The 26,527-nt window shown below is 47.3% G+C and overlaps 1 protein-coding gene across 1 annotated transcript; it reads right to left on the reverse strand.

Annotated features, from left to right (window-relative positions):
• Positions 1 to 999: 999 nt before the first annotated feature.
• VASH1 (vasohibin 1) lies at positions 1,000 to 23,908 on the reverse strand. The gene is made up of 8 exons (XM_084841817.1): positions 23,127 to 23,908; positions 22,376 to 22,729; positions 13,492 to 13,580; positions 12,582 to 12,638; positions 9,939 to 10,013; positions 5,940 to 6,321; positions 3,937 to 4,049; positions 1,000 to 2,715 (listed from the first exon to the last, which is right to left on the reverse strand). Exons 2-8 carry the CDS (start codon positions 22,655 to 22,657, stop codon positions 2,643 to 2,645), a joined length of 1,071 nt encoding a protein of 356 aa, XP_084697943.1. The 5' UTR covers positions 22,658 to 22,729; positions 23,127 to 23,908; the 3' UTR covers positions 1,000 to 2,642.
• Between the last annotated feature and the right edge of the window lie 2,619 nt (positions 23,909 to 26,527).

Consider the following 26,527-nt stretch of genomic DNA (forward strand, 5'->3'; position numbering starts at 1 on the left):
ACTGCTTGAACTAGCCTACTGAACCGGAGAACTGGGAACCATGATACGGCAGAGCAAGTATGTTTCCCCCCCCCCCTTAGAATGCCTTAGGCCTTAGAGGTCGCTCAACCAGAGCCAAATACAAAATGTTGGCTCAAGAGACAGAGTCAATTATCTCCTGTGCCCCATGAACCAAACGTTGGCATATATACAAATCTACATGTGAGTCATCAAAACAGAATCTAACACAACACTCCAAAACTGGCCAGCAGAGCTGAATGAAGACCTGGTCAAAAGCAACCGATTAGTACTCCCATTTTACAGAGGAGGAACATGGAGGCTTAGAGAGAAACAATTAGCATGAGGCCAGCCATGCTAGAGATGTCTTTCCTGAAACTTTACTTGGTCTTGTTAAAAGCACTGGGCGTCAGCGAACCTTGGAAATCCACTGCAAATCACCCCGAGATCTACCAGCAGATCCCAATCTACCTTCTGCCCACTCCTGTTTTAAGGTCCCTCTGGTCTACCCTTTCATAATACATGACCCCTTGGCACATCATTACCTCTCTCAGCATTCTCAGCCACTGTAGGGCATGCACTACTCCATGGCCAATTGGTCCCAGCAAGAGTGAGCCAATAGACTGGGATGAGGAAGACTATTGTTCCCCACAGCAACCTCTCATGTTTCTCAGATCTAACTTCTGCCTGGGAAGACCACCACACTCCTTTTCACTTAGCAGGTTTCATGCAGCCAGCCTAACCCTCCTTGCATTTCACTTTTGTCCCTTTGCTGTTCCAGACCATACTTTTCAGATGCATGGACACTGCAGGGTTCTCTCCCTCTTCAGGGAAGTGTTAGGTTTGTGCAATCACACATATGGCCACCTCTCCCCACCCCCAACCAGTCTGGTGATAAGGGGGTGCAGATGCAGCCTTGAGACAGGTTCATGCAGTAACCAGGTTTGGCTTCTGCTAAAAGCAGCCACCGCTATGTTTAATTGACAAGGTGTCTAAGTGAAAAGGATGCAAAGGTGCAGATTTACTGTTAAAAATTTAAGACCATGAAAAAGGCAATGCAAGATTTTGGTCCAGATGAGTCACAGAAAACCTTCCACTTCTAAGCATTTTGAAAAACTAGAAGGGGCACAAGAGATCGATCCCAGTATGTGGTGTGGCCTGAGCCCCCTTCATGCATGGATATCCACTCTGCTGCTAAAAGCCTCTGGACCACACCCTAGGATCCTCAGCATTCTTAGCAAGAATTCATAGCAAGAATGAATGCTCACCTTGGCAGAGAGAAAGAGCAAGGGCTGTGTTGCTAGAAAGAGAACAAGACATCTTTTTTCATCAAAAGGGAGAAATGCTTATGGCAGGGGTGCAGAACCTCTTCCAGACCAAGGGCCACATTCCATCTGAATTCCATTTGAATGTGAGGAACTCTTGGGAGCCGCATTCTAGTGGTGGACGAGGCTGAAGGCAAAAAGGGTGGGGCCAATACAAAAAATGCCAGCATATTTTAGCTTAAAGCTTTAACTGCCAGTAACTGAGCCTTAGGAGAGGCATTTCAACCTCTTAGAATGGGGGGAACTTGCACAAAAAGCAGGGAAACCACAAAACAATCGGTGGTTGGGAGAAAGAGGGTCGGGCCGGGGGAAAAGGTATAGCTGTCTGGGGAACCCCAGGGGGCTAGATTTGGCCCCCTGGGAGGGGGAGATTTAGTCTCCAGGCCTGAGGCTCTGCACTCCTGGTTTATGAAGTCCAGCCAGAGGGATCTGCTCTTTACTCCCCCATTCCACTGCCATTTGAACGGCTATGATGCTCTACTAATACACTCAACACCAGAATAGCACCAGAAAGTGAAGGGATGGAAACCTGGTCTCTCTTGAATGCTTCACAGTGGACAACTGCCATGACTCGGCCATTAAGGCAACAGTGCCCTTCATTCAGCTTCCATACTCAATCACGCAGGAGCCCCCGGCGCAGCCTCCGATAAAAGCTTGCTTCCTGGGGAATGAACCCGCCAGCTTGCCGCTGGAGCTGCATAACGGAGGAGTGGGTTCTCATCCTACAAGGCACTCCACCATGTGAAACAGAAGCACAAGGATCAAGTTGGTGATTTTAGGGCATTTGCAAAGATATGGTTTGCTTTTCCCTTTCTCCACCTTAGTAAAAAATATTAAAATTCTCCGAAGGTACAAATTCAGAAAATCTTCCACAGGATCAGTTGTTTTGATTCCCTGCCCCACCTCTCTTCCTCCCGAGGCCTCAGGCTAGCTTGATTCCTTCAGAAGCAAAGAAAGGAGGTAAATGCCCTCTAAGGGGCTATAAAAAGTTAAAAGTATCCCAGCTCCTGCAGCATCACTGTTACTCTGTGAAAGATTCCTTTCCTTATCAATACTGTACAACACTGAACCACCGACTGGCAGGTCTGCGACTTTAAGAGTTTTTGTTTAGTTGCTGGATTTAAAAACATCTCCCCATGTAAGTCAGAGAAGTGGACACCCTGTCATCTGCAGGACACTGCTTTGGGGGCAGAACTGCAGGAAATACCTTGGAGAAAGTCAGCACTTCCCGCCCACTGTCCTTCCTACACCGTGTACCCTGCAGGCAGACTCAGTCGAAACGGTGTCCAGCCCGTGGCCCAACACATGGCAAGGGATTCTTTACACTCTGATTTGGTAGCCATTAAGATCTGGCATGGCTTTGGGCTCTGTAGGTTTCTTCTCTCCAGATGGCCTAGAAGGTGACAAAAAGAGAAAACGTAAGTGAAATGGAACGCTGGAACATAGGAAGCTGCCTTATGCTGAGTCAGACCAGTACTGTTGATATTGAAGGGCAGCAATGGCTCTCCTGGACTTCAGGCAGGAGTTTTTCTAGCCCTACCTGCAGACACTGGGAATTGAACCTGGGATGTTCTGCATGCGAAGCGTGTGCTCTACCACTGAGCTACGGCTCCTCCTATTATATGCAATGGAAAGCCATTATTCAGGAAAGTTCTCTAAAGAGACTGCCCCAACTGTGGGGTGGTATTTCACCCCCTCTTTCAACATCCTACATGGTGCTACTGCAGGCTCATGTCCAGCTTCCCAAGGGCACCTGCTTCACCAACGTGGAAACAGAATGCTGGACTAAATAGGCTTTTGGTCTGATCCAGCTATTCGTGTGTTCTTATAGGGATCTTTAGTAAGCTAGCCATCCCAAATGTTCTTCAAGGATAAGTTCTGGACAGAACTCAGGTAGAGGCCCAAAAGTCTTGATTTGGCTCAGCAGCTTATCACCACTTTCAGTCAGTACCTCCGAGACACGCAGGAACTAACTCAGCACAGCGCATGGCGACTGTCTTCCACTTCGTGTGATGCCTTGGAGAAGGGCCCGAGCAGGGTCAGTTTCTTGCCATTTCTGAGCGTGCCATTTCACAGCCTAGCATAAAGATAACCCCGCCCATGCCAGGGGGCGATAGGCGCAGATGGTCTCTTTGCACTGGGCACGAATTGTTTTTCTGCTCTGCACTGAGAACTCGGGTAGTGGAGGCCTTTGTGCATTTGCGCAGCTAAGGGGTGGATGCAGCTGTCTGTTCCAACCAGTCCTAAAACATACTTGTTAGGGAGTAAGCCCCACTGAACCCAGTGGACTTACTTCCAAGTAAACAGGCACAGGATTCCTCTGTATGACAGAGGGCCCTACTCAGAGAAGAACACCTTTGAAGGAGCTGGTGGGTACTGTAACGAAATTCACAACTTCCAAGCGGAAGGAAAGGGAGGTGTCGCTCAAATAGCAGTAAGGTGTTGTGTATACTGAAAAGATGCAAGTACAATCATGTAAAATATGCCTCAACTCACAGGGGTCAAAATATGCATTGCTTATGTGCATTAAGATTATAGTTTGAGATATGCGGGGGACAAAAATCACGCATAAAGACTGGTCATCCTCGCAGAACAAACAGCTTTGTGTGCTCACCGCCTCTCTGCCCGGCTGTTGCGACGATGCGGACTGGATTGGCTTCGCTGTGGGGATGATACATCCTTCTTCCGATCCTTGGTGGGTGATGGTGGCCCCGTTCCTTTGCTGATCTGGGAGGAGAAAGAAAATAACAGTGAGCAGTACTAGCCATTCGTTACTTCCCTTCCTAGGAGGTGTGGGAAGAATGCAACAAAAATTAAGAGCAAGGAGAAGGAGGTTACAACGGGTACTAATGCCAAGCATTTGTAGAGCCCCTTTTGAATACCCAAATCACGTTATATCAATCTGTGCAGCAAACCTGTAAAGTATGGCAGAATTATCTCTGTATTGCAAGGTGGGGGACTAAGGCATGAGAATGTAGTGGCTTATCTAAGGCTGGGCTAGTGAGCATGGCTGAGGTAAGACTGGAACCGGGGATGTCAGGGTTCACACCCTTGGTCGCTTTGCTGCACCAGCTATCATGGATGCTGCATGTCTCCTATTGCAATGTGTGATTTGTTAGGGTGTTCCACACAATGCAGCTTTCCCTCTTCCTCCAGCATTGGCAGGGGGAGAGGACTAGACCTTGGAGGTCCCTTCCACCTCTGCGGCTCTGTCTCTCACACACACTGATATCGGCCCAAATCCCAGCTACAGGCTCTGCCCAAAACATTTTGTAGCCTGAGACAAGAACAAGATGATGCCCCCGCCCCATTCCACATGCAGAATCCAACAGTGACATGATCGCATTCTCCACTGCACCCGAAGGCAGCAGGCTAGTTTAGGAAGAGCAAGACAGGCTGTGCGGCATGCACAGCTCTTACCCTCCAAGAGAGGGAAATGGCCAGGGGGCTGCCACTGCAGCTGAATCACTCTGCCTCATGGTAGGGCTGGCCCTGCCCAACGTGATATATGTACAGGAGCAAGAAAGATGTTGTTGCTACTGCACTGGCAAAAAAGTGAGGTCAACAAGCAAATCTGGGACTAGGGATGTATGAGAAAGGAGGGTAAGGGGAGACATGATAGAGGTGTACAAAATTATGCATGGTGTGGAGAATGTGGATAGAGAGACTTTTTTCTGCCTCTTCCAAAATACTAGAACCCAGGGTCATCCCATGAAGCTGATTGGTGGGAGATTCAGGACAGATAAAAGGAAGTACTTCTTTACACAGCGCATAGTTGAACTCTGGAATTCGCTACCACAGGATGTAGTGATGGCCCCCCAATTTACATGGCTTTAAAAGGGGGTTAGACAAATTCCTGGAGGAAAAGGCTGTCAATGGCTACTAGTCTTGATGGCTATGTGTTACTTCCATAACCAAAGGCAGTGAGCCTATGTACTCTAGTTGCCGAGGAACATGGGTGGGAGGGTGCTGTTGCGCTCATGCCCTGCTTGTGGGTTCCTGATCGACAGCTGGTTGGCCACTGAGTGAACGGAGTGCTGGACTAGATGGACCCTTGATCTGATCCAGCATGGCTCTTCTTATGTTCTTATGAGAATTTCATTTCGGTTCACAAACCACTCAAAAATGCCCTGTTTACAACCCTGAATGCAAGCGCATGTTCTCCAAAATGTTTACAAATACCCAAACTTATGTTTGCATTCTCAAAATGTGCACTTGAAAAATGCACCATGTTTGAAAAATGTGCAACTTTTCCCATTCAAATGAACCAAAAAACAGGTCACAAACTAAAACAGGAATGAGCCAAACCCAGCTTTGATGTAAAGTTTGATGTAATGTCAGTGAGCCTGAGCATCCCTGGTTTTCCCACCCCAATCTGAGACCTGGACCACTGAGGGAACACGCAATAATTCTCCCCTCCCTCCCCAACTGCTTCTGCCTAGCAGTGGACACAAGAATCTCTTCAGGACTTTGCCCTGACAGGTGACATACACATTTCATTGTTGAACGTTCAATTCAATCAACAGCATTTGGATTTAAGGCATAGCCCCAGCAGACAAGATTAAGCATGAATAAACAGCACATGTTAAATCAGCTCAGCTCCTCCGGCAATCTCACCTTTAGCCTCAGGTCACGGGAATGCCTCTCAAGCTCCTTGCGGAAGTCTTCACGGCCCAGCTTCTCCGCATCCAAGATAGAGTGCTTCCACTCAATCTGCTCCACACTGTGTGGATCGTGGGACACACACTGGCCAAGCTTCACCTTTTTTAGGGTGTGCCAGCAGCGGCGGTACGCCTCCTCATAGTCAAAGATCAGCTCACTCAATGTGCGGAAGGTGGGCGCCTTGTACATGAGATCCTCACGCCGACTAATGCCCAGCGCCCCATAGCGGCCCCCAAAGTTCACTCCCAGCACAATATGGCGGAAGTAGTTCCCTGAGAAGTAGGTTTTGAAGCTGATGGGGAAACGCTCCAGTGTTGGCATGTTGTTGGTGAGGTAACTGTTAATGGTAAAGTATTCAGGAAAGAGGCAGTATAACAAAGAGGAAACCATCAATAAAGACCCTTCTCCACATCTCCTGCAATATCTTAGCCAGACTCTATCGGTTAGGTTCAACTTTTTCAGCGAGGTACCATGCCTCTGGTTGATTCCCGTACCTCTGGAATCAACTTCCATTAGCGGTCTGTCAGGCCCTTTCTTTGCAGGTCTTCTGAAAAGCTCTGAAGACTCGTGTGTTTTCACTGGCCTTCCCTTAATTCTGGGCCATTGGTATTTATTGGTAAGTTTTGTTTTTGTTGATTTTAATTGTCAATCTCTGTTTTTATGGATTTTATTGAAATATGTTTTATGGATTTAAAAAAACTGTGTCCACTTTGTGTGGTATTTCTTGAGAGGGTTCTACCGTTAAAGGCTGCTTAGAAATAATTTTAGATAGGTAGACTTAGTGTCATGCCCTGTTTCGAGGAGGATTCGTCTGAGGAAGAGGAAGGGGAGAGCCAGCACAATGGGTCCCAGCCAGAGCGAGGCGAGTAACAGGAGGCCTTGGCTGATAGTCCTCCCCTGGAACGGTTACAGGAGCAACCTGGTCCCTCTTGAACAGTTCCTGAATTCCCCTAAATGCTGGAAGCAGAGCCTGAGATAATTCATCCCTCTGAACACTGTAGAATCAGACACAAGTGGCAAAAGAAAAAAAGGAAGTCACAGCATGGGGCATCACTTAAAAGCAACACGCTGACCTAATTAGCCAGCTGTGCTGATTAACGACCATCTCTAGATCAGCACAGCCGAAGGCAGCTCTCTGCTGCAAACCACAGTGCCTTAACCGCTGTATTTTACTTCAAGATACCAGACCTGGCAGATTCCTAGACCCTCGGCTATCTACCTGGACCACCCTCTTGGACACCCACGGACTGGCCTTAACTCTTGATAAAACTGACTCTTGTGGACTGACCTCTGGACTGCTTTGACCTTGCCTCTGTCTGTTTCTGCAAAACCTCCTTGGAATTCCTGTGCATGACCCTGGACTGAACTGGCTGCTCTCTCTCTCTCTCTCTCTCTTCTACTCCTGGGACTATTTACACCTTACCCAAGGCCCTTGCCAGCATTGAAACAGGACACCTAGGTACTAAACCTCATTTACCCCATCTGAAAATACAAGCCACTAAAAAAAAAAAAAGTCTGCTCTAGAGGGACCTTCTTCTCTAAGTGATGCCACATCATGTAGTTGAGCAGCATTTTGGAGCATCAGGTTCTCATTTGGTACCAGGGTCATTTGGTTCTCCATGTCCCAACTTCAGAAATGCAATTAGCTGGGACACAAGAGGAAGCCACTCCTAAGTAGTAGAATTCCTTGCCTAGGGAGGCCCTCCTGGATGGTCTTTTGCCATCGTTTGAACACCTTAGACACACACAAGGATCCGTACTCCTGTTCTTAAAATATGGAATGCCCTCTTGAGTAGCCCCTTAAACAGGCACCAAATGATGTTTGATCTTTTGAGTCTATGCATCTTTGTTGTTGTTGTTCAGTCGTTCAGTTGTGTCCGACTCTTCGTGACCCCATGGACCATAGCACGCCAGGCCTTCCTGTCCTGCGCTCTCTCCCGGAGCGTGCTCAAGTTCATATTCATTGCATCTAGCCTTGTGATACGTTCCATGGGGTTTTCTTGGCAAGAATACTGGAGTGGGTTGCCATTTCCTTCTCCAGTGGACCACATTTTGTCAGAACTCTCCGCCATGACCTGTCCGTCTTGGGTGGCCCTGCACGGCATAGCTTATGGCTTCACTGAGTTACGCAAGCCCCTTCGCCACAACAAGGCAGTGATCCATGAAGGGGCTATGCATCTTAAGGTACCTTTTTTCCAATCCAAGTTCAAATGCTTTACAGGTACTGTAAAGTCAGAGAGCAAGAGATTGAATCGCTGATGTCAATTACTGTATTACCTCCACCAGGGGTGGGGGTCAGTAATGACAAAAACACTGCAGTGTACACATAATGGGAGAGTTTGAATGATCATAACTTGGCTTACTAGGCCAAGATACGAACAAACCTTTTTCCTGCACACACTGCCCCTTTGCGCAAGCTGGTAAACCAGAAGTCTATAGTTTCCCCATTTTGCCAGAACCAGGCAACTATAATTAACAGCTTCAGAACAAGCCAGTCTATTAAAGCACCTTCAAACTGTGGTTTAATATCATGGCTTGTTCCAAAGTTGTTAAGCATAGTTTTCTGGTTCGGACAAAAACAGGGGCACTATAGAAAACTTCCCGGTTTGTTTGACAGCTCACACAAAGGGGCTACATATGTGGTAAAAAGCTTATTCATATCTCAGCTTTTTAAGTCAAGATATGATCATCCGAATATGGTCAATGTTCCAGAAGCAACCAAAATAAAACACGATCTTAGAGATATCAGGTGGACAGACATGCAAGAACAGCCATTCATTTCACCTTTGTCCCTCACTGACCCAGTACTTTCTACATTACCACTCCTGTATAACTTCGTCTTCCCAGAAGGTAGGCATGAAGTGTGGCCTTTGGTAATGAAGGAGCAGGCAGTGCAATGTCCAGGAAGCAGAGCAATGCATGACTTGCATCCTGCAAAACTGCACAGAAGTATAAACCTTTATTTTTTCTCTTTCATTCCAACCATGAAGCGGAATGTAAATAGTGACAAGCCACAGGATGCAGGGCAACATTTCCTTGTATGATTTTCTGAAGAAGCTTACACAGAACACCGCGGGCCTGGACACATGTTGGATGGACCAACCCAGAGGGTTTAAAGCAAGTTCCTGCAGCAAGCATGCAGCGTCACAAAAACATCTCTATGTTCCCGCAAACAATAACTGGCATTTTTAAAACATTTTCAATCCCTGAGAGGGTGAAAACTAGTTGTTACAAGAAAGATAGGGTCAGAGTTCTGTGCCATATAGGTCCACACACACCAGACGGGATTCCCTGATTATTAGAACAGGGCAAAGGAAAACATTATGCATAAAATGAGACTGTTAAATTTAATTCTCCTGCAAAATGGAAGTAGGCACCTCTATTCTCTATGTATCCTTCCTGTCCAAAAAGAGAGGAAAATCAGGTAATATCTAATTACTTGAAGGGCTGCTTCCTCCTGTAGCCTGCCCACACTTTGAGGTCATCAGCAGAGGCTCTTCTCACCTGCACACCACCAAGGGCAGTTGAGCTCATGAGTTTTCCAGTGATGGCCCCACACCTCTGGAATCAGCTTCCATCAAACGTTCGTCAGGCCCCTCCTTTGCTGGTCTTCAGGAAGGCCTTTAAGACCCACTTGCTTTCACTGGCCTTTCCATAGGCAGGTTTTATTGGTGTTATCTGTTTTTATAGTATTTTATTGAACATGTATTGATTTTCTTTTTTGTTTTTGCATATTTTGTATTGTTTTTATCTTGTATGCCACCATGAGAGACTTCTACCCTTAAAGGCAACCTTTAAAAAAGGTCATTTTAAATCAATAATACCTACCCAAATGCATTTTGCTAACGGGTGTAACAGTACATGATATATAGTGGGCTCAAATGCCAGAGTACAAGAACAGCAGAGTTGAAACTACTGCGTTTGAACAGGAACGCATCTAAGAGAAAAGGATACATTCCCAGAATCACAGCCTCCAGACATTTGATTGGCAGAGCCTCTTTTGTCATTTCTTTGGCCAGATCCATCAGCCTATTGGGACAAGACAAGGGGAGCAGCAAGAGAATTGTGTTATTGTTATGGGTTGTGTCAAGCAGAGAATGGGCTGGGAGAGATGCAAAACAGGAGGAGAAAGAATGATCTAATCACACAAGGACAGAGGAGAAGCCATGTGTTAGATTCAGACTCAGTTCCTCATCCTATCCCTCTTCCTTCCCTCACTGCTGACTCAGAATTTCCCTTCAGTGACTCAAAGACAATTCATCTTCCAAGCCAGATTGCATTCTCAATATATATTTGGAATAGTGCCTAATATAGTCAATACAATGCTGTTCCTCCCATTCTTGTTATTAGATGCCTCACATCAGGCTACCAAGCACAATGTGGAATTGTTGTTGTTGTTGTTCAGTCATTCAGTCATGTCCGACTCTTCGTGACCCCATGGACCATAGCACGCCAGGCCTTCCTGTCCTGCACTCTCTCCCGGAGTGTGCTCAAGTTCATATTCATTGCATCGGTGATGCCATCTAGCCATCTCATCCTCCGTCGTCCCCTTCTCCTTTTGCCTTCAGTCTTTCCCAGCATCAGGGTCTTTTCCAGAGAGTTTTCTCTTCGCATTAGGTGGCCAAAATATTTGAGCTTCAGCTTCAGGATCTGTCCTTCCAATGAGCAGTCAGGGTTGATTTCCTTTAGGATTGACTGATTTGACCTCCTTGTAGTCCAGGGGACTCATAAGAGTCTTCTCCAGCACCACAGTTCGAAAGCATCAATTCTTCGGCGCTCAGCCTTCCTTATAGTCCAGCTCTCACAGCCATACATTACTACTGGGAAAACCATAGCTTTGATTAGACGGACCTTTGTCGGCAAGGTGATGTCTCTGCTTCTTACTATGCTGTCTAGGTTGGCCATAGCTTTCCTCCCAAGGAGCAAGCGTCTTTTAATTTCATGGCTACAGTCACCGTCTGCGGTGATCTTGGAGCCCAAGAAAGTAAAATCTGTCACTGCTTCCATTTCTTCCCCTTCTATATGCCAGGAAGTGATGGGGCCAGATGCCATGATCTTCGTTTTTTTAATGTTGAGTTTCAAACCAGCTTTTGCACTCTCCACTTTCACCCTCAACAAGAGGCTCTTGAGATCCTCTTCGCTTTCTGCCATTAGGGTGGTATTGTCTGCATATTGGAGGTTGTTGATAATTCTCCCGGCAATCTTAATTCCGACCTGTGATTCATCCAACCCGTCGTTTCTCATGATGTACTCTGCATATAAGTTAAATAAGCAGGGTGACAATATGCAGCCTTGTCGTACTCCTTTCCCAATTTGGAACCACTCGGTTGTTCCATGTCTGGTTCTTACTGTTGCTTCTTGACCCTCGTACAGGTTTCTCAGGAGACAGGTAAGGTGGTCTGGTACTCCCATCACTTTAAGAATTTGCCACAGTTTGTTCTGATCCACACAATCAAAGGCTTTAGCATAGTCAATGAAGCAGAAAGAGACGTTTTTCTGGAATTCTCTTGCTTTCTCCATGATCCAGCCAACGTTGGCGATTTGATCTCTAGTTCCTCTGCCTCTTCTAAACCCAGCTTGTACTTCCGGTAGTTCTCGGTTCGCATACTGCTGAAGCCTAACTTGTAGGATTTTGAGCATCACCTTGCTGGCATGTGAAATGAGCGCAATTGTGCGGTAGTTTGAACACTCTTTGGCGTTGCCCTTCTTTGGAATTGGAATGTAAACTGACCTTTTCCAGTCTTGCGGCCATTGTTGAGTGTTCCAAATTTGTTGGCATATTGAATGCAGCACTTTAACAGCATCATCTTTTAGGATTTTAAATAGCTCAGCTGGAATACTGTCATCTCCGCTAGCTTTGTTGTTAGTAATGCTTCCTAAGGCCCACTTGACTTCACTCTCGAGGATGTCTGGCTCAAGTTCAGTGACCGCACTATCATGGCTATCAGGGACATTCAGATCTTTCCTGTATAGTTCTTCTGTGTATTCTTTCCACCTCTTTTTAATCTCCTCTGCTTCTGTTAGGTCCCTGCCTTCTTTGTCCTTTATCATGCCCGTCTTTGCACAAAACGTTCCCTTGAGATCTCTAATTTTCTTGAAGAGATCTCTAGTCTTGCTGCATGGGTGCCACGTAGAATCAAGAATGTGTACCTCCATCTACACTTCCTGTTATCAGCAAGACATCAATTACAGCTGAGGTCCAGGGTATGCTATGCTGGATGAGCCCGGGGATCCTGGAGCACTACGGGCCTTTATTAAGAAGGATATGGACTATCTATGCAAGGCCTGTGAATCCAGGGTGTAATCACTAAGCCCAAGTTGCTCCTTTACTGGTTAACATGCATACTTTTGCTAGTGCTGCTGAAATGGATCCTCCAACAGCTGGAAGAGAAGTGTGCTCTCGGGCTAGGGCAACAAGTCATAGCTCTGAGCAGCTGCATCCAACCTAGAGTTCAGCTTTTGTACCAAGCCTCCTTAGGGAGGCCTGATGTTGGCCAGCTCAGAGCTCAGCCTGGGCCTTTTGCCCAACTCAGAAAGGGAAGAGCTGTCAGAGAAGGGAAGCTCCAAAAAAGAGAAGGTTGGAGCGATAGTACTTACCCAGTCAAAGGCCTGCTTTTCTTGATTTCAAAGAACTGTGTCCCAGTATGATTGTACCTGGGAACAAGGAGTTAAGGGCCACGCAGCTTGGAAGAGCTGGCCGGGTGGAGAGCCACCTCCAGTGCAGCCCACCTTTGGCCTGGGGAGCCTCCATCACATCAAAGAAACCAGTTGCCACACTCACAAAATACTTTGGTGCCAGCAAGCAAAGAATCAGCAGCATGAAGAAGTCAACAGGGAAAGTGTGCAATCAGGGCCAAACTAGATGGGAGTCTAAACCATTTCAGTGTTGTTGTTTTTAAAAAATTAATAGTGCGGGGGGCTGGGGGGGGCATTTTTCATCAGTACCACATTTATATCTTTCCTCCCCAGCTGCAATCTGATGCCAATTGTAATTATGGGAATGTAGAGCTGGCTTTCAGCAGAGCCAGGAGCAGCCTTCCTCATGCTGGCTGTGAATGATGGGAGTTGCAGTCCAATACATCTGGCCAGCGCCAGGTTGGGGAAGGCTGGCCAAGAGCATTCAACGCCACAATACTATGCCCCTCTCCCTTGACAAAGCTGAGGAAGAGAAGCCTGACATCTTCCTTACTGTCCCCGATCACGAATCAAGACAGGCATCAATTCAAATGCCTTTTGAATATTGCATTTTTGGTGCCAGAGAGAGGGAAGCTTGCAATGGATTACGTTTGCCTTGCTTATGTAGCTGATGTTGGGATGACAAGGGAACAAAGAAAAGGAAACTCATAACACAGCACAACCACAGGCTGCCACAAACAGGGAGGGAGTTTCACTTCCCAGTTTGGCTAAAGCACCAAGCACTCAGAGATTTTCTCTTGTGGTCAAGCTAGGGGAGTTGTCTTGCTTCCCTTTTCATTCCTTGGTGATTTGGCAGAAGCTGAAAGGATACTGAAGCTCCCTGATATAGCGCTGTATAGCTTCCAGGCGCTCAGGGATAGGCGTGGATGGCTGGAGCATAGGCACACTTGGTATGGGAATCTGTACAGGTGGGGGGGAGGGGAAGGAGGAGGAAAGAGATCATCAAACAGACATCAACTTACATACAGGGCCTGCACCCGGAGACAACACTGAAGGCACATTAGATCATCATCCATGAAATAGCCCATTTTTATTGCTAGTCACCTGGTGTTCGTCATGCAGAAAGAGGGAGAGAGAGTTTGCTATTCCATGTTCAGATCCCTAAGAGGAAAGTCTGATGGTTTCAAAACTTCTTCGAAATGGAGAGAAGCATTGATATACAGGACAAGTGATGTAGCTATAATAGTAGGCTACTTCACAAGTTTATTGTGAAAGCAACCACAGCAGAAGTGAAAATGCACACTGTAGACTTTAAGAAGTAGCAAGTAGCCATAACATTCACTGAAAAATTCAACATTTGGTGAAGTGGGCAAGAATTTAATTTGGTTTTTTAAAAAAAGAACTTCCCAAACTTCTTTATAAACAGGATGAAAAGAACTTGAGTTTTGTTTTTGTTTTTTTTAATCCAATTTGGGAGGAAGTGAAACTTACAGATTCATCCATCCCTAGTAACATGCAGATATGTGAAAAGGATGGAAGCTCCTTCTAAGGAACACATTTCATTTCTGGTGGGAACATTAAGAACAGAAGAGCAGCCATGCTGGGTCAGACCAAAGGCCTGTTTAGTCCACCATTTTGTTTCAGCAGTGGCCCACCATATGCCTATGAGAAGTCTACAAGAAGGACATGAGTGCAACTGCACCCTCTTGCTTGTGATCCCAGCAAGTGGCATATTTCTGGCCTTCAGTTCTAGAAGTAATACTTAGCCATCATGTCTAGTAGCTATCGATAGCCTTATCCTCTATGGATTTGTTTAATCCCCATTAAATGCATCCAGGTTGGTGGCCATAACTATATTTTGTGATAAATAATTCCATAGTTTAACTGAGCGCTGTATGAAGTACAATGTAAGAGACCCAGCTAGTACTGTCTCAGCCACTCTCAGCAGAAGGCATTTAAAAGCATGAGGGCAACAACATCCATTCCTAGGGTTGCAGAACTTGGAAATATTCAAGAACACAAGTTGTGTCTGAAACGTATGCATACTAAACTATCCTGTGTGTTATTAAATGCCGTCACAGAGAGTAGCTCTTAGGTAGAAGGAATACAAGGAGGATGGTATCAGGTGGTTGCAACATTTAATAGCTATTCATTTCTCCAGTAGGAGTCCACACAGGAAAAAAAAGAGAGCTGAAATGTACTTGCCAAGCAAAGTCATGGAGCTGGATGGGCTCCTAGAAATGCAGTGCAGGCACTTAACTAGGGGGTTTGCAAAGCCCTGATAACAAAGGCACAAGTGTTGCACAAGCGAGAAATGACTGGGAGATTCCAGAAAGTTTTAAAAAATCAATATGAGATTGTTCAAGCCAATGAATCAAACTACATGCAAATAGAAGCAGGGGTGGGCTGGGGGCACCATACACAAAGAAAAAGGAAAAAAGAACAATCTCCCAAATGCTAAGAGTTGGTGGCCAATTGGGTGTGTGCGTGTGGGTGTGTGCGTGTGTGTGTGTGTGTGTGTGTGTGTGTGTGAGAGAGAGAGAGAGAGAGAGAGAGAGAGAGAGATTTTGGCCCCATCTCCATTGCAATTAACACTTCACTTAGTTGCTCCTTTATCTGCTGGAAAAAGCAGAGGCTGCTGCTGCTTCCCATCTGCTTTACCTCTAGGGTATATGCAATACTCCCAGACAGTGTAATGGAGACCACTTAAAATGTGGAGGATTCTAGCCCGTCACTTAACCAATTAGGCTGATGAAGAGTTCGGTATACACAGACCTGGGCCTGGAGCCCAGACTGGGTTAAGGTTTCCTCTGTATCCAGGACTCCAGTCTTTTCCTTTAGAGATAGAGGGGGCGGGGTGAGAGACAGTAATCTGTCCCTCTTATCTCAGAGCTAACTGATAAGCCATGCTAATGCTTTGCTGGGATACTGCCCTGCTGCAATTTCTTCTACTCAAAATATGCCAGAGAACAAGCTTTAATTGCTCTAAGCGACTGCTAAAAGGAAACATAAATTTTTGCTTGGCCATTATCCCCTTCTAAAGAGAGTTTTGACAAGTAGACTGCCTTGCTTATGACTACGCAGTAAACTCAGCCAAGAAGAGACCCCCAAGCGCTCTGCAGTCCACCAGCTGCTGTAATCACTCCTGAAAACAGCACGTCTCGAGCCGTGAGCTACTAGAGGTGGATTCATGCTACCATGTTTTTCCATGTGATGGTCACAGCTACAATGAGATAGTCTGTTCCTCTGACGTTTCCATCACAAGCCAGCTATTGTGATGAGAGCTGGTTTTATCACATCCAGGTAATACCTGCAAATAGGTAGGGAAGCTTGCATGTAATAAGTTGGTCACCGTTTGAATCGGATATGTGCATTCACCGTAGGTTGCCAACAGAGAGAATGGGGGGCAGGGGGGATGCAACAAAAATGGGTTAGGGGTGGCAGTCTTTAGAGGGTCCCCAACAGAGACAATGCTTTACTGGGGGGCCACTCTGTAGAAGACTTGCAAAGCGCTGATCTAGTGCAAGGCTGGGGAAACTTCATGAGATCTCCTTTGTTGTTGTAGTTTTTTACTAGAACTCTGAGAAGCACCAACCAGTGCCGGATGCAAAAGACTTACACATCTAATTAAAGAATTCTGAACCCAGAAATTTGTTTTGAGGCGCTAGAAGGAGGTCAGAGTCCTCCCACACAAAAATCTGCCCCGGTTACCCCAAACTTTCTTCATTTTGACAGTATGATTTTGAGCAGTTAGCATCATTTATTGCTGCTATTGTTATAAAAATAGTGTTAGAAATTCTTGCTGATCTGCTGCAAATTTCCCAGAGATCTACTTCCTGCCCACCTCTGATCTAGCGCACGTACTGCCTCTGAGGCAAGATAGCAAACACACTTCAGCCACGCCCATGCAGCTTTCACAATGCAGACACAACCTTCCGTCATAAATCTGTATGAGAATTCCTGGCACTGGGCTACAGGACCTGTCAGACCCCCATGTTTGACTCAGAGAGCTGTGGACTGGATCTCATCCAGACCTGAAAAGTCTACAAAACAAAGACTACTGCTAGGCTTTGGAACTGGATTTGGCAGGTCTAGTCTGCTCTCAACATTCAGATAGCAGAGCACTAAATCCCAAAGCATCATGGGAAAACAAAGCTTGGCAAGAATGCACAAGAATAAAGTCACCCAGATAGAGGAGGTGTTTCCATGCCCCTCTAATGTGGCCTTAGGTAGCACAGAAAATGGAGTATAGTCCAGTCTAGCTCTGAAATGCACTTTGTTCACTCCTTCTCCGCCGCCACCCGCTGCTGCTGCCATCTCCTGAGGCCTGGATGCGCGGCAACTCTTCTTGCAGGGAGTCGCCATTTTAAAAATGGCGACTCCCTGCAAGAAGACCTCAGGAGATGGCAGTGGCAGCAGAGAAGGCAGCAGCAGTGGAGAAGGCAGCAGCAGCAACAGAGAAGGTGGTGGTGCAGCGGCAGAGAAGGTGGCGGCAGTGGAGGAGGTGGCGGCCCAGATAAGGAGCTGGAGGTTGCGCGGGGGCGTCAGGGGGAACCCGAAGTGGGGTTCACCATCTGAACCCTGCTTCGGGTTCGGAGCCAAGGTGGGTCAGGGCCCCCCAAATCTGCCCGAGCTGAATTAGGCCTGCCTCGGAAGCTGCAAAGCAGCTCCCGAGTTGGATCAGGGAGTCCCTGCCAGCCCTACCATTTCATGCAGGCTGTGGCTGCCACTTGCACAGGGCTGCACTAGTATCTATGCCTCCAGTTGACCTGGAAATCCCATTGTACATAGTAACAGCTGGGGACCTCATGCCCACCTCCAGCAATGAGGCATGTGCCCAATGCTAAGCCATGTCATGAGGTCACCCAATGGTATCAGTGACTAGTTCCCAGAAAAGAACTATGATGGGTCAATTTCCTCTGGTACTAGAACCCTTATGCCCAATCTGGTGTGGAAGAAAATGGCTGGACCACAAAACTGAGCCTCTAACCTAAAGGTTTACTTAAGAACAGCCACTCTAACGAGAGCTAGGTATATCATACCAGATGTGCCAGTACAAACTCACTATGGCCAACAGAAAAGGCAGGTAGCATAAAGATCAGTCTTACTTCTCATTCATACAAGTAGCTGGTGGAACATAAAACACACTTGAAAACATAACTGCAGAGGCAGAGCCAAGTGGTAAACCATTCATTTGTACAGCAGTGAGAAAAAGTTTGTGAACCCTAATACTAATTATGGAAATTCTGTAGTTTTACCATGATAGCCTTCATGAATGAAAACCAGTATTTTTCTAAATATCCAATAGGGTTTATATTAACCAATTCCATGTCTTGCGAAATAAAACCATGTATAAATTAGGCAAACAATGAGTACTTAAGAGTCAGGGTTTGTGCAAAAGTAAGTGAACCCCTGGTTGTATCAGCTCAGTTACAGGGGATCATTAGAACCAGGTGTTTAAGTAAGTAGGTAGATCTTTAAGTAATTAGGTAGATCTCAGGTTGGACTCGATGGTCTTGTAGGCCCCTTCCAACCCTACTATTCTATGATTCTATGATCTCCAGGGGTGAGTTTAGGTGGCCCCACCCTATAAAAGGATCAGAAACTTTGTGAGATTGGTCTTCACCATACAGATGTGTGGAAACACATCATGCCACGGTCAAAAGACATCTCTGAGGATCTCAGAAAAGCAGTTATTGCTGCTCATCAGTCTAGAAAGGGTTATAAAACCATTTCTAAGGATTTGGGACTCCACTAATCCACTGTCAGACAGTCTACAAATGGAGAAAGTTCATGACCACAGTCACTCCACCCAGGAGCAGCTGTCCTACCAAAATCTCTCCAAGAACAAACTGGCACATCACCCAGGAAGAACCCAAGAGGAACCAACAAGGATCTGCAGGACACGCTTGCCTTGGCTGATGTGAGTGTTCATGATTCAATGATCAGAAAAAGACTGAACAAGAATGGTGTTCATGGGAGGATAGCCAGGAAGAAGCCATTGCTCTCTAAAAAGAAAGTTGCTGCCTGTCTGAAGTTCACTAAAGATCACATAGGTGATCTCCAAGCCTTCTGGAACAATGTTTTCTGGACAGATGAGTCAAAGGTAGAACTTTTTGGCCTCAATGAGAAACACTGTCTGGCAAAAAACAAACACCAAATTCAAACAGAAGAACCTCATCCCAACCGTCAAGCATGGTGGTGGGAATGTGATAGCTAGGGCCTGCTTTGCTGCCTTAGGACCTGGACGGCTTGCCATCATTGACGCAACCATGAATTCTGCAGCATATCAGAAGATTCTAGAGGAGAATGTCAGACCATCTGTCCATGAGCTGAAGTTGACCTGAAAGTGGGTCATGCAACAAGACAATGCTCCTAAACATACAAGCAGATCTACAAAAGCATTGGTGCAGAATAAGACATTTCGTGTTTTAGAACGGCCTAGTCAAAGTCCAGTCCTAAACCCCATCGAAATGTTGTGGCAGGACCTGCAGTGAGCTGATCATGCAAGGAAGGCTTCAAATGTCAGTGAGCTGAAGCAGTTCTGAAAGGAGGAATGAGCCAAAATTCCACAGAACTGATGTGAGAGACTGACCAACAGTTACAGGAAATGTTTACTTGACGTCATGGCTGTTCAATTTATTTATTTATTTATTGCATTTATACCCCGCCTTTTTTCCTCTTGCAAGGAACCCAAGGCGGCTTACATTATCCTCCTCCTCTCCATTTTATCCTCACAACAACAACCCTGTGAGGTGGGTTGGGCTGAGAGTCTGTGACTGGCCCAAAGTCACCCAGTGAGCTTCCATGGCTGAGTGGGGACTAGAACCCGGATCTCCCAGCTCCTAGTCCAACACTCTTGCCACTACACCACACTGGCTCTCAAGGGGGTGCCACCAGGTACTGAATCTAACTTTTTCACACATGGATATTAAATGTTGAATCAGTCATGGAAAAATGTTGAAAAAGCATCATTTTTGTGTGTCATTTGTTTAATCAGGTTATCTATTGCCCTTTATCTAGGATTATGGGGTTAGATTAAGATCTAATAACATTTTCAGTTGGAAATATGTGACAGTCGTAAGCGGTTCACGAACTTTCACTCACCACTGTATATAGTGGCTCTGGCCATGTCAACCACACCTTCACACGTCTTTTTCAGGGGTTTGCAGTGGTGTGGTTAAAACTGCCAGGACCGCATGGGCTGCCACATGGTTGAATTTTCAATCAGCTTCCTTACTGAAGTCTACATGCATAAATGGGTCCTTCATTATTTTACCACCTATGGCAGTCAGATAGTATTTTTGCCCTGTACAAGACAGTTGTTAATAGCAGGTACAATCTATATGAAGCAGAGTCCACTTTACATCCCTGTTTTAGTAGTATAGTTTCCCATCTGTTCTTCCTCTCCCCAGAGTGCTACCTCCCTTTGCCCATTCAACTGAACCATCTGGCATTACTTCCCACCAGCCAGAAGCAAGATCTTTCTGGATTACATAAACCATTGGCCTATACCACTATGATATTTTTAAAGTATCCCTTACCAGGCTAATTCTGTGTTTCATACAAACTGTATTGGAAGTGGTGTAGGTACACTAAGTTGGAGCAAAAAGCAGAATCATCCCTCTCCCTGCCACATGTGGAAGAGTCTGCCATCAACACCCATTGAATCCACTTCTTTGGCATAGATATAAGCATGTAACAACCACCAGTGAAACTTTTTCCAACCATGGTGCACAACAGGAATTCCTTCATGTCCTTCTGAGCAATCTCCCTAGACCAGGGGTGGGCACATTATGGCGCTCCAGATGTTCTGGCCTACGACTCCCATCATCTCTCACCACTGGCGGTGCTGGCTAGAGCTGATGGGAGTTGTAGACCAAAACAGTTGGAGGGCCACAAGTTGCTCCCATCTGCCCTAGACCAATGGCCAACCCTGTCAAGGAGAACAGGACAATCAAGTTCCTGCTGCTCATGATTCGTCTCTGTCCACTGAGATTTAAAATGTTACACAAAGTTTGATACAAGTTGGCAACAACAAGCCTTCTGCAGCTCAGTTTCCTTCACTTCCCTACCAACTTATTTTCCAGGTCACTTCATGCATGTCAACCCTATGAAAGTTCATATGACAATAAATGTGTTAGCTCTGAAAGTTGCTACAGTTATTTTTTGCTACAACATATTAGGACAGCTACTTTTCTTATCCTGGATTAAATGGGGGTGCTGGCTAATTCCAGTGACACCTTCAACCACACAGAAGTAAGAGTGATCCTTGGTTTATCCTATGTGGTTGCAGTGTGGCTATTTTGTTCTCAGAGCCAATCCATCCGTTCGAGTCTAGAAAAATAAGAGCCAAGCTTTCCAAGCGCAGCAGGAAGCAGTCTATGGAATTGCAGTAACCCATAGAACAATGGGCGAAACATATCTAGCATGGTCCTGCAACATTTAAGTATCCTACAAAGACACTTAGGGAGCAATCTTATCAATTGTGCCCTTGATCATCAGAAGCCCCCGAACTTGAAAGCTTCTGATCATCCAATGTAGGGTGGAAGGAGCACCAGAGGTGATCTTTGCCTCCCTGTCCTCCTGCCCTGCATTCTTCACCTGTGTCGCAACTGTGCTTTGAAGGGGGTGGGTGGGAAGGAGGCTGGAGAGGCCTCAGGATAGTTCATATCCTGGCCTCTCCCATCTCCACCCCTCCCCACCCACAGAAAGGACCTCTTCTTCCCCTCTCTGAAGTTGCTTTTCTGATCCTAGAGGGTAGCTGGCACAGTTCTTTCCACGCCAGCTGCGAGGGGTCAGGGTCGGATCTCTGACTCCCCCTTCCGAAGTCGGAGCACTGTCTCCGACCTTGGAGGAGGGAATCCCCAGTATCCTATCACCCCTCAGACAATGTCTAGGCGCCATAGGATTGCTCCCTTACAGGTTTTAAGCAACCCTGTAAGGAGTAGGATTAAAACATCCTACAGTTGTTGTAACTTAACCTGCTGTTAGGCATCTGTAGGTACCAAACGTACCTTACTAGCCTGTTTAGTCCAGTGTTAAAAGTATAGAGAAGCTTTTCCTAATGCTATTTTGCTTCCTCAGACCTATTCCTTTTCAAACCCCTACTCTTGCAGGTAGTTATGACTATTTCACACAATCCTTCTGGAAATTACTGCCAATATGTGTTTTAGATAGCTACAAACAGTGATATAAACACAATTCAGTTCTTTTCCTGGCATGGGTCACAACATCATATGCTCTCAGCGTTACAGAGGGCTATTTAAACATGTTAGCAAAGCTGTTCAAAACAAGAGTGCGAGCAAAGGTAACTTGCATCACCTCAGTCCCTCATATGCAGTAGGCAGGGCATTTTGCTGAAGCCAATATGGGTACATACACCCACCCCCCCCGCATCAGAATAGGTGGCATTCCCAAATATGTTCCAAGGATGCTGCATTCTGGTGAGCTGTGGTTGAATACCCTAATTGGTCTAACCAATAGAAAAATCCAATAGAGATCTCCCACAGTCACATACCAACACACACACACTTTTCGCTTATCCTATTTTATGTGTGTAGAGACAGAATCCAGCATCTGCGATTCATATCCATTCATCATTATAAATCAGAGTCCACTCTAGTATCTTAGCATTGCGTGGTTCCAATCCCAGATACATATTTTTTGCCATTTTCACCAACTCACTGGAGGTCTGGCCAGTAACTCCACCACTCACTTTCCTCAAATATCCTTTCTCCACAAAGCCCTCTCACCTTGGGTAGGTCCGTAGCTCCGCGGATCCTCAGAGCAACTCTTTCTCCCTCGGGATGGATCTTGGCCACGTGTTTCCACATCCTTTCCCAGGTGGCCTCATTGATAGGAAGCCCTCCTCGGTTCACAAAGAAGGGGACCCCGCCATCTCGGAGATCTTCATCCCCCTCTTCTTCCTGCTCTTCGTCTCTTTGTGCCGCCCCTTCCCTGGCCTCAGACCGCCGCTGGACGGCAGCACTGCTACTGCCACCATCCGCTTTGCCACCCGGCATCCCGGCATCCATCAAGCTGACCTTCTGCCACTTGCAGCACAGCTCCCTCTGGGCCTCTTCAGGTTGCCAGAGTCAGAACCAGGGCTGCTGAAGACATAGCAGTTAGAGAACAGAGGAGGCCCTTTAAGACAGACAGACACAAAAAGGGTGTGGTTCATTCACCCAAGAACCCTGCAACATCAAGCTCTGATCTTTCAAACTCTCCAGCCTGGAACAAGAGGCTGTTGATTCAAGAACTTACCAGAGGAGCTCAGAAAGAGTTAAGGGGAGAGAGAGAAAGAGAGAGAAAGAGAGAGAGAGAAAGAGGAGAGATTGTGGCTGTTTAAAGAAAACAAGACCCGGGTGGCTCTCCCTCAAGGCTGCAGCGGCAGAACAATGATACGGTTCGTTTGGGGGGGGGGGGGGAGAGATAGAGACAGGAGGAGGAGGAGAGAGACGCGTGTTTAAAATCCCGACCGAAGGCAAGATCTATCTAGCTCACCTAGCGGGACATCGCCAACTGTGAGAGCAGCAGGTCCAAGAAACCATCCCAAGGGCAGGAGGGCAAAGCCGAAGAACAGCTGGAGCGCCAGCCAGCCAGCCAGCCAGCCGAGCCCGGGCCCCTGGAGACGTGCAGCCCCTCTGCCCAGACACAGCGGAGAGAGAAGAAGGAAGCCAAACAAAAGAGGCTGCAGGCGCAACCAGGAGGCGGGTGGGGCAGAGGCGCCTCCCCGGGGGCGCCCTTCGGTGCAGCCCAAACCTCGCCCGCTTGCCAGGCAGATGAGCTCAGAGCCGGTCACAATGCCGCGAGCGCGGCCGGGAAAGGGAGGCGGCTGGTCGGGGATGCGGGGGGGGGGGGGACAGGCGGGCGAGGGCTGCTGCGGCGGCGGCGGCGGCGCTCTGGAGGCAGCGAGGGAGCCGGCGCGCTCCCTCGCCCCCAGTCAGGCCCGTTAGCCGGGCGGGCGAGGCGGAGGGACAAAGGCCCGCCCGCAGGCAGCGCCTCTCTTTGCCGCTGGACGGGGAGGAGGAGCCGGCTGGGCAGCGGCAGATGCTGCTGCTGCTGCTGCTGCTGCTGCTGCCGCCGCCGCCGCCGCCGCCTGCGAGGAACAAGGCGCGAGGGCGGCGCTCTGCCGGCCCTGCAGGCGGCGCCTCAGCCCCGAGCGCAGGGAAGGGCCGGCGCGGCGGCGCGGCTGGGGCTTCAGCGCCCGGGGGCTGCACCAGGGGCGGCCACCGCCGGGTCTCCCCACCGCCCCATGCCCGGCGCCAAACGCTCCCTGCGCATGCGTCTCCTCCCGGCGGCTGTGGCTAGTTAAAGGGACAGCGACCCCCGCACGGCCCGGGCCGGCGGCTGCTGTGGTTGGAGCCCGGCGGGGGAAAGACGCCCGGAAGGGGGAGGAGGGTCTTGATCCGTTGCTTACTGCTTCGGCTTGCTTGCGTTGCAACTTAGCCACCTTCTCTCTCCCCTGCAGCCCCACCCCCAGATGTCTGGGGCTGATGGTTGTTACTTAGTGGGGAGGGCACTCTGTACGTGCTCAAAGGCACCTTTGTCTCCATGTCTTACTTCACTTTCTTCCGGGCTAAGTTCCAGCGCTGAAAATAAGTTTCTGGAAGACGCCTCGGCTCGCCTTTAATTCTGGTCATGCAAAGTGCTATCAGCTCTGGGAAGAATTTTCAATAACGGGCTCAGCCCTGGACCAGAGGCACATTCCTGAAGCTAAGAAGGTCTGCCTCTGGTCAGTGGCTGGATGAGAGGCACCGGGGATATTCCAGAAAGTGACAATGACTCTGCGGTGGTGATTGTGTGATAGACAACGACACAGTGAGAAATAGATGAGGGATATCCCATTATTAGCATCACCAATGCAATGAATATGGACTTGAGCACGCTCCGGGAGACAGCGCAGGACAGGAAGGCCTGGTGTGCTGTGGTCCACGGGGTCACGAAGGGTCGGACACGACTGAACAACAACAACAATCCCATTATTTGATCTCACCACTCTGTGGCAAACATTCACATGTTGTTTTTCTCCCAGTTTTGCAGTTGCCTCATGACAATGGAGCTGAAGAGGTCTGCATGGGGAGGGTCCTAACTGTGGAGATGACAGGTTAACACCTGTGTTTCCCCTGGGAATTGGATTTGAATTTTCAGGGAGCTGAGAGGGTGAGCCTATGTAAATAGACACCATAGTAAAAAATGACAACTTTTTCACAACATATATTTTAATAATCATCACACAAATTAAAGTGAGCTACATCAACGTCTTTCTCTTGGTTTCTTTGTGGAATTTTCCACACTTCTGTGAATGAATTCCTTGAATCCACTGTATCCATCATCAATTACTTCTCTTGCATTTGCGATTTGTAGTCCTTCAATTTGTATACCTATGTGCATGATCAAGCAGAAGGTGACCTGGTTCAGACTCCTACGGTGCTTTTGGGAGGGTGTAGTAGAGGCTCTGGGACTTTTTTTCAGAACAGGAACAGTGATACTATCATCCAGAGAGCCAGAGCAATTGATGAAGGAGGTGATAATGAGGCATTCGAGTTTTACTATTGTTTGTGACAGATTAGCATAGAGGAATGAGGAAAATAAGCAAGCAGAAGATGGATACTTCTTTCCTTTTCTTCTTTGGAGTTCCTACTTCATGCTAGCAGTTTAAATGGTAATCCTTTTTCACAAGATTTTTGCATTTCTAATTAAAACCTAAAGATTGCATTTCATTTGGTTAAAGCTTGATGGATTGTATCCAATATTGTATGCCAGTGGAATGCTATCTATCAGCAGAAAGGATCCCCCCCTGCAGCCTCCCCCAAGATCTACTCTGGAGCTTTGGGGGACCCTCCAGAGCAGATTTGGGAATGGGGGTAGCTGGAGAGAGAGGAAGGGAAAGTTCCAGTGCATGATTGGAGTTCTGTTGGATTTCATGTGATGTGTTTTATGAGTTGAATCTGCTGTTGGAAGTTCAATGGAGCCTACACCTGGGTAACTACATAGGACTGAGGTCATGCTGATCCTAATACATTGAGTATTTTGCTATGTACTTTTTGGTGTGTGTGTGTGTAATATATACATACACACACACACACACACACACACACAGTCATGATGAGCCCCTGCACTTCAAAATTTACCTCTATGCCAGTAGTGGTTCCTGGGATGAAAATTATTTCCCTGTATGGAACCATTTGGGTCTAAACTTACAAGATTACATGTTATCTGAGGTCCAATATTTACAAGCCCAATAATTCTTTACAGACAAGTTTATTGGGACCATACTACACCTGCCCTGAAAGACCTGTACAGGATGCCGATTGCTTTCTGGGCTTAATTCAAGGTGTTGGTTTTTAACCTTTAAAGTCCTAAATGGCTTAGATCCTGGCTGTCTAAGGGCATTTCTACACCAGCCTAAACTCCTGCATTTAAAATGGGGCTTTCTGCTTCCATTTTAAATGCAGGATAACAACTAAATCCCTTTACGTGCGCTTCCTTACCCCCCCCCACTTCTCCCCATATCTGAGTCTTCCATTATCTTTCATTGATCTCGCTCCTCTTCTTGCCACTTTTACTCTTTTCACAGAGGAAACTGAAGTGGAACACAACTAGGGATGTACGAAAGTGACTTACCTGTTCGCGGATGTGATTCGCGGTGGGGGGGGGGAGGCGCTCCGTCCCTCCTGCTGGAATCCTGCCTGGCCAGCTCCACTCCGCGGCAGCTCCGCAGAGCAGTCGGCCAGGGCCGGATGGGCTGCTGCAGATGCAAATGGTGGCCGCCATAGTGGCCGCCATTTGCATCCAGCCAAGCAGCCGTGATAGGCTACGTAAGTATTTATGTAGCCTATCACGGCTAACCCCCCCCCAAAAAAAACACCAGCATACGCAAATGGCAATGGCTACAGTGGCCG

The sequence above is a fragment of the Heloderma suspectum genome, chromosome 1, assembly GCF_057233095.1.
Source record: "Heloderma suspectum isolate Gila_16-S chromosome 1, 16-S_ref, whole genome shotgun sequence".
NCBI lineage: Eukaryota > Metazoa > Chordata > Lepidosauria > Squamata > Helodermatidae > Heloderma > Heloderma suspectum.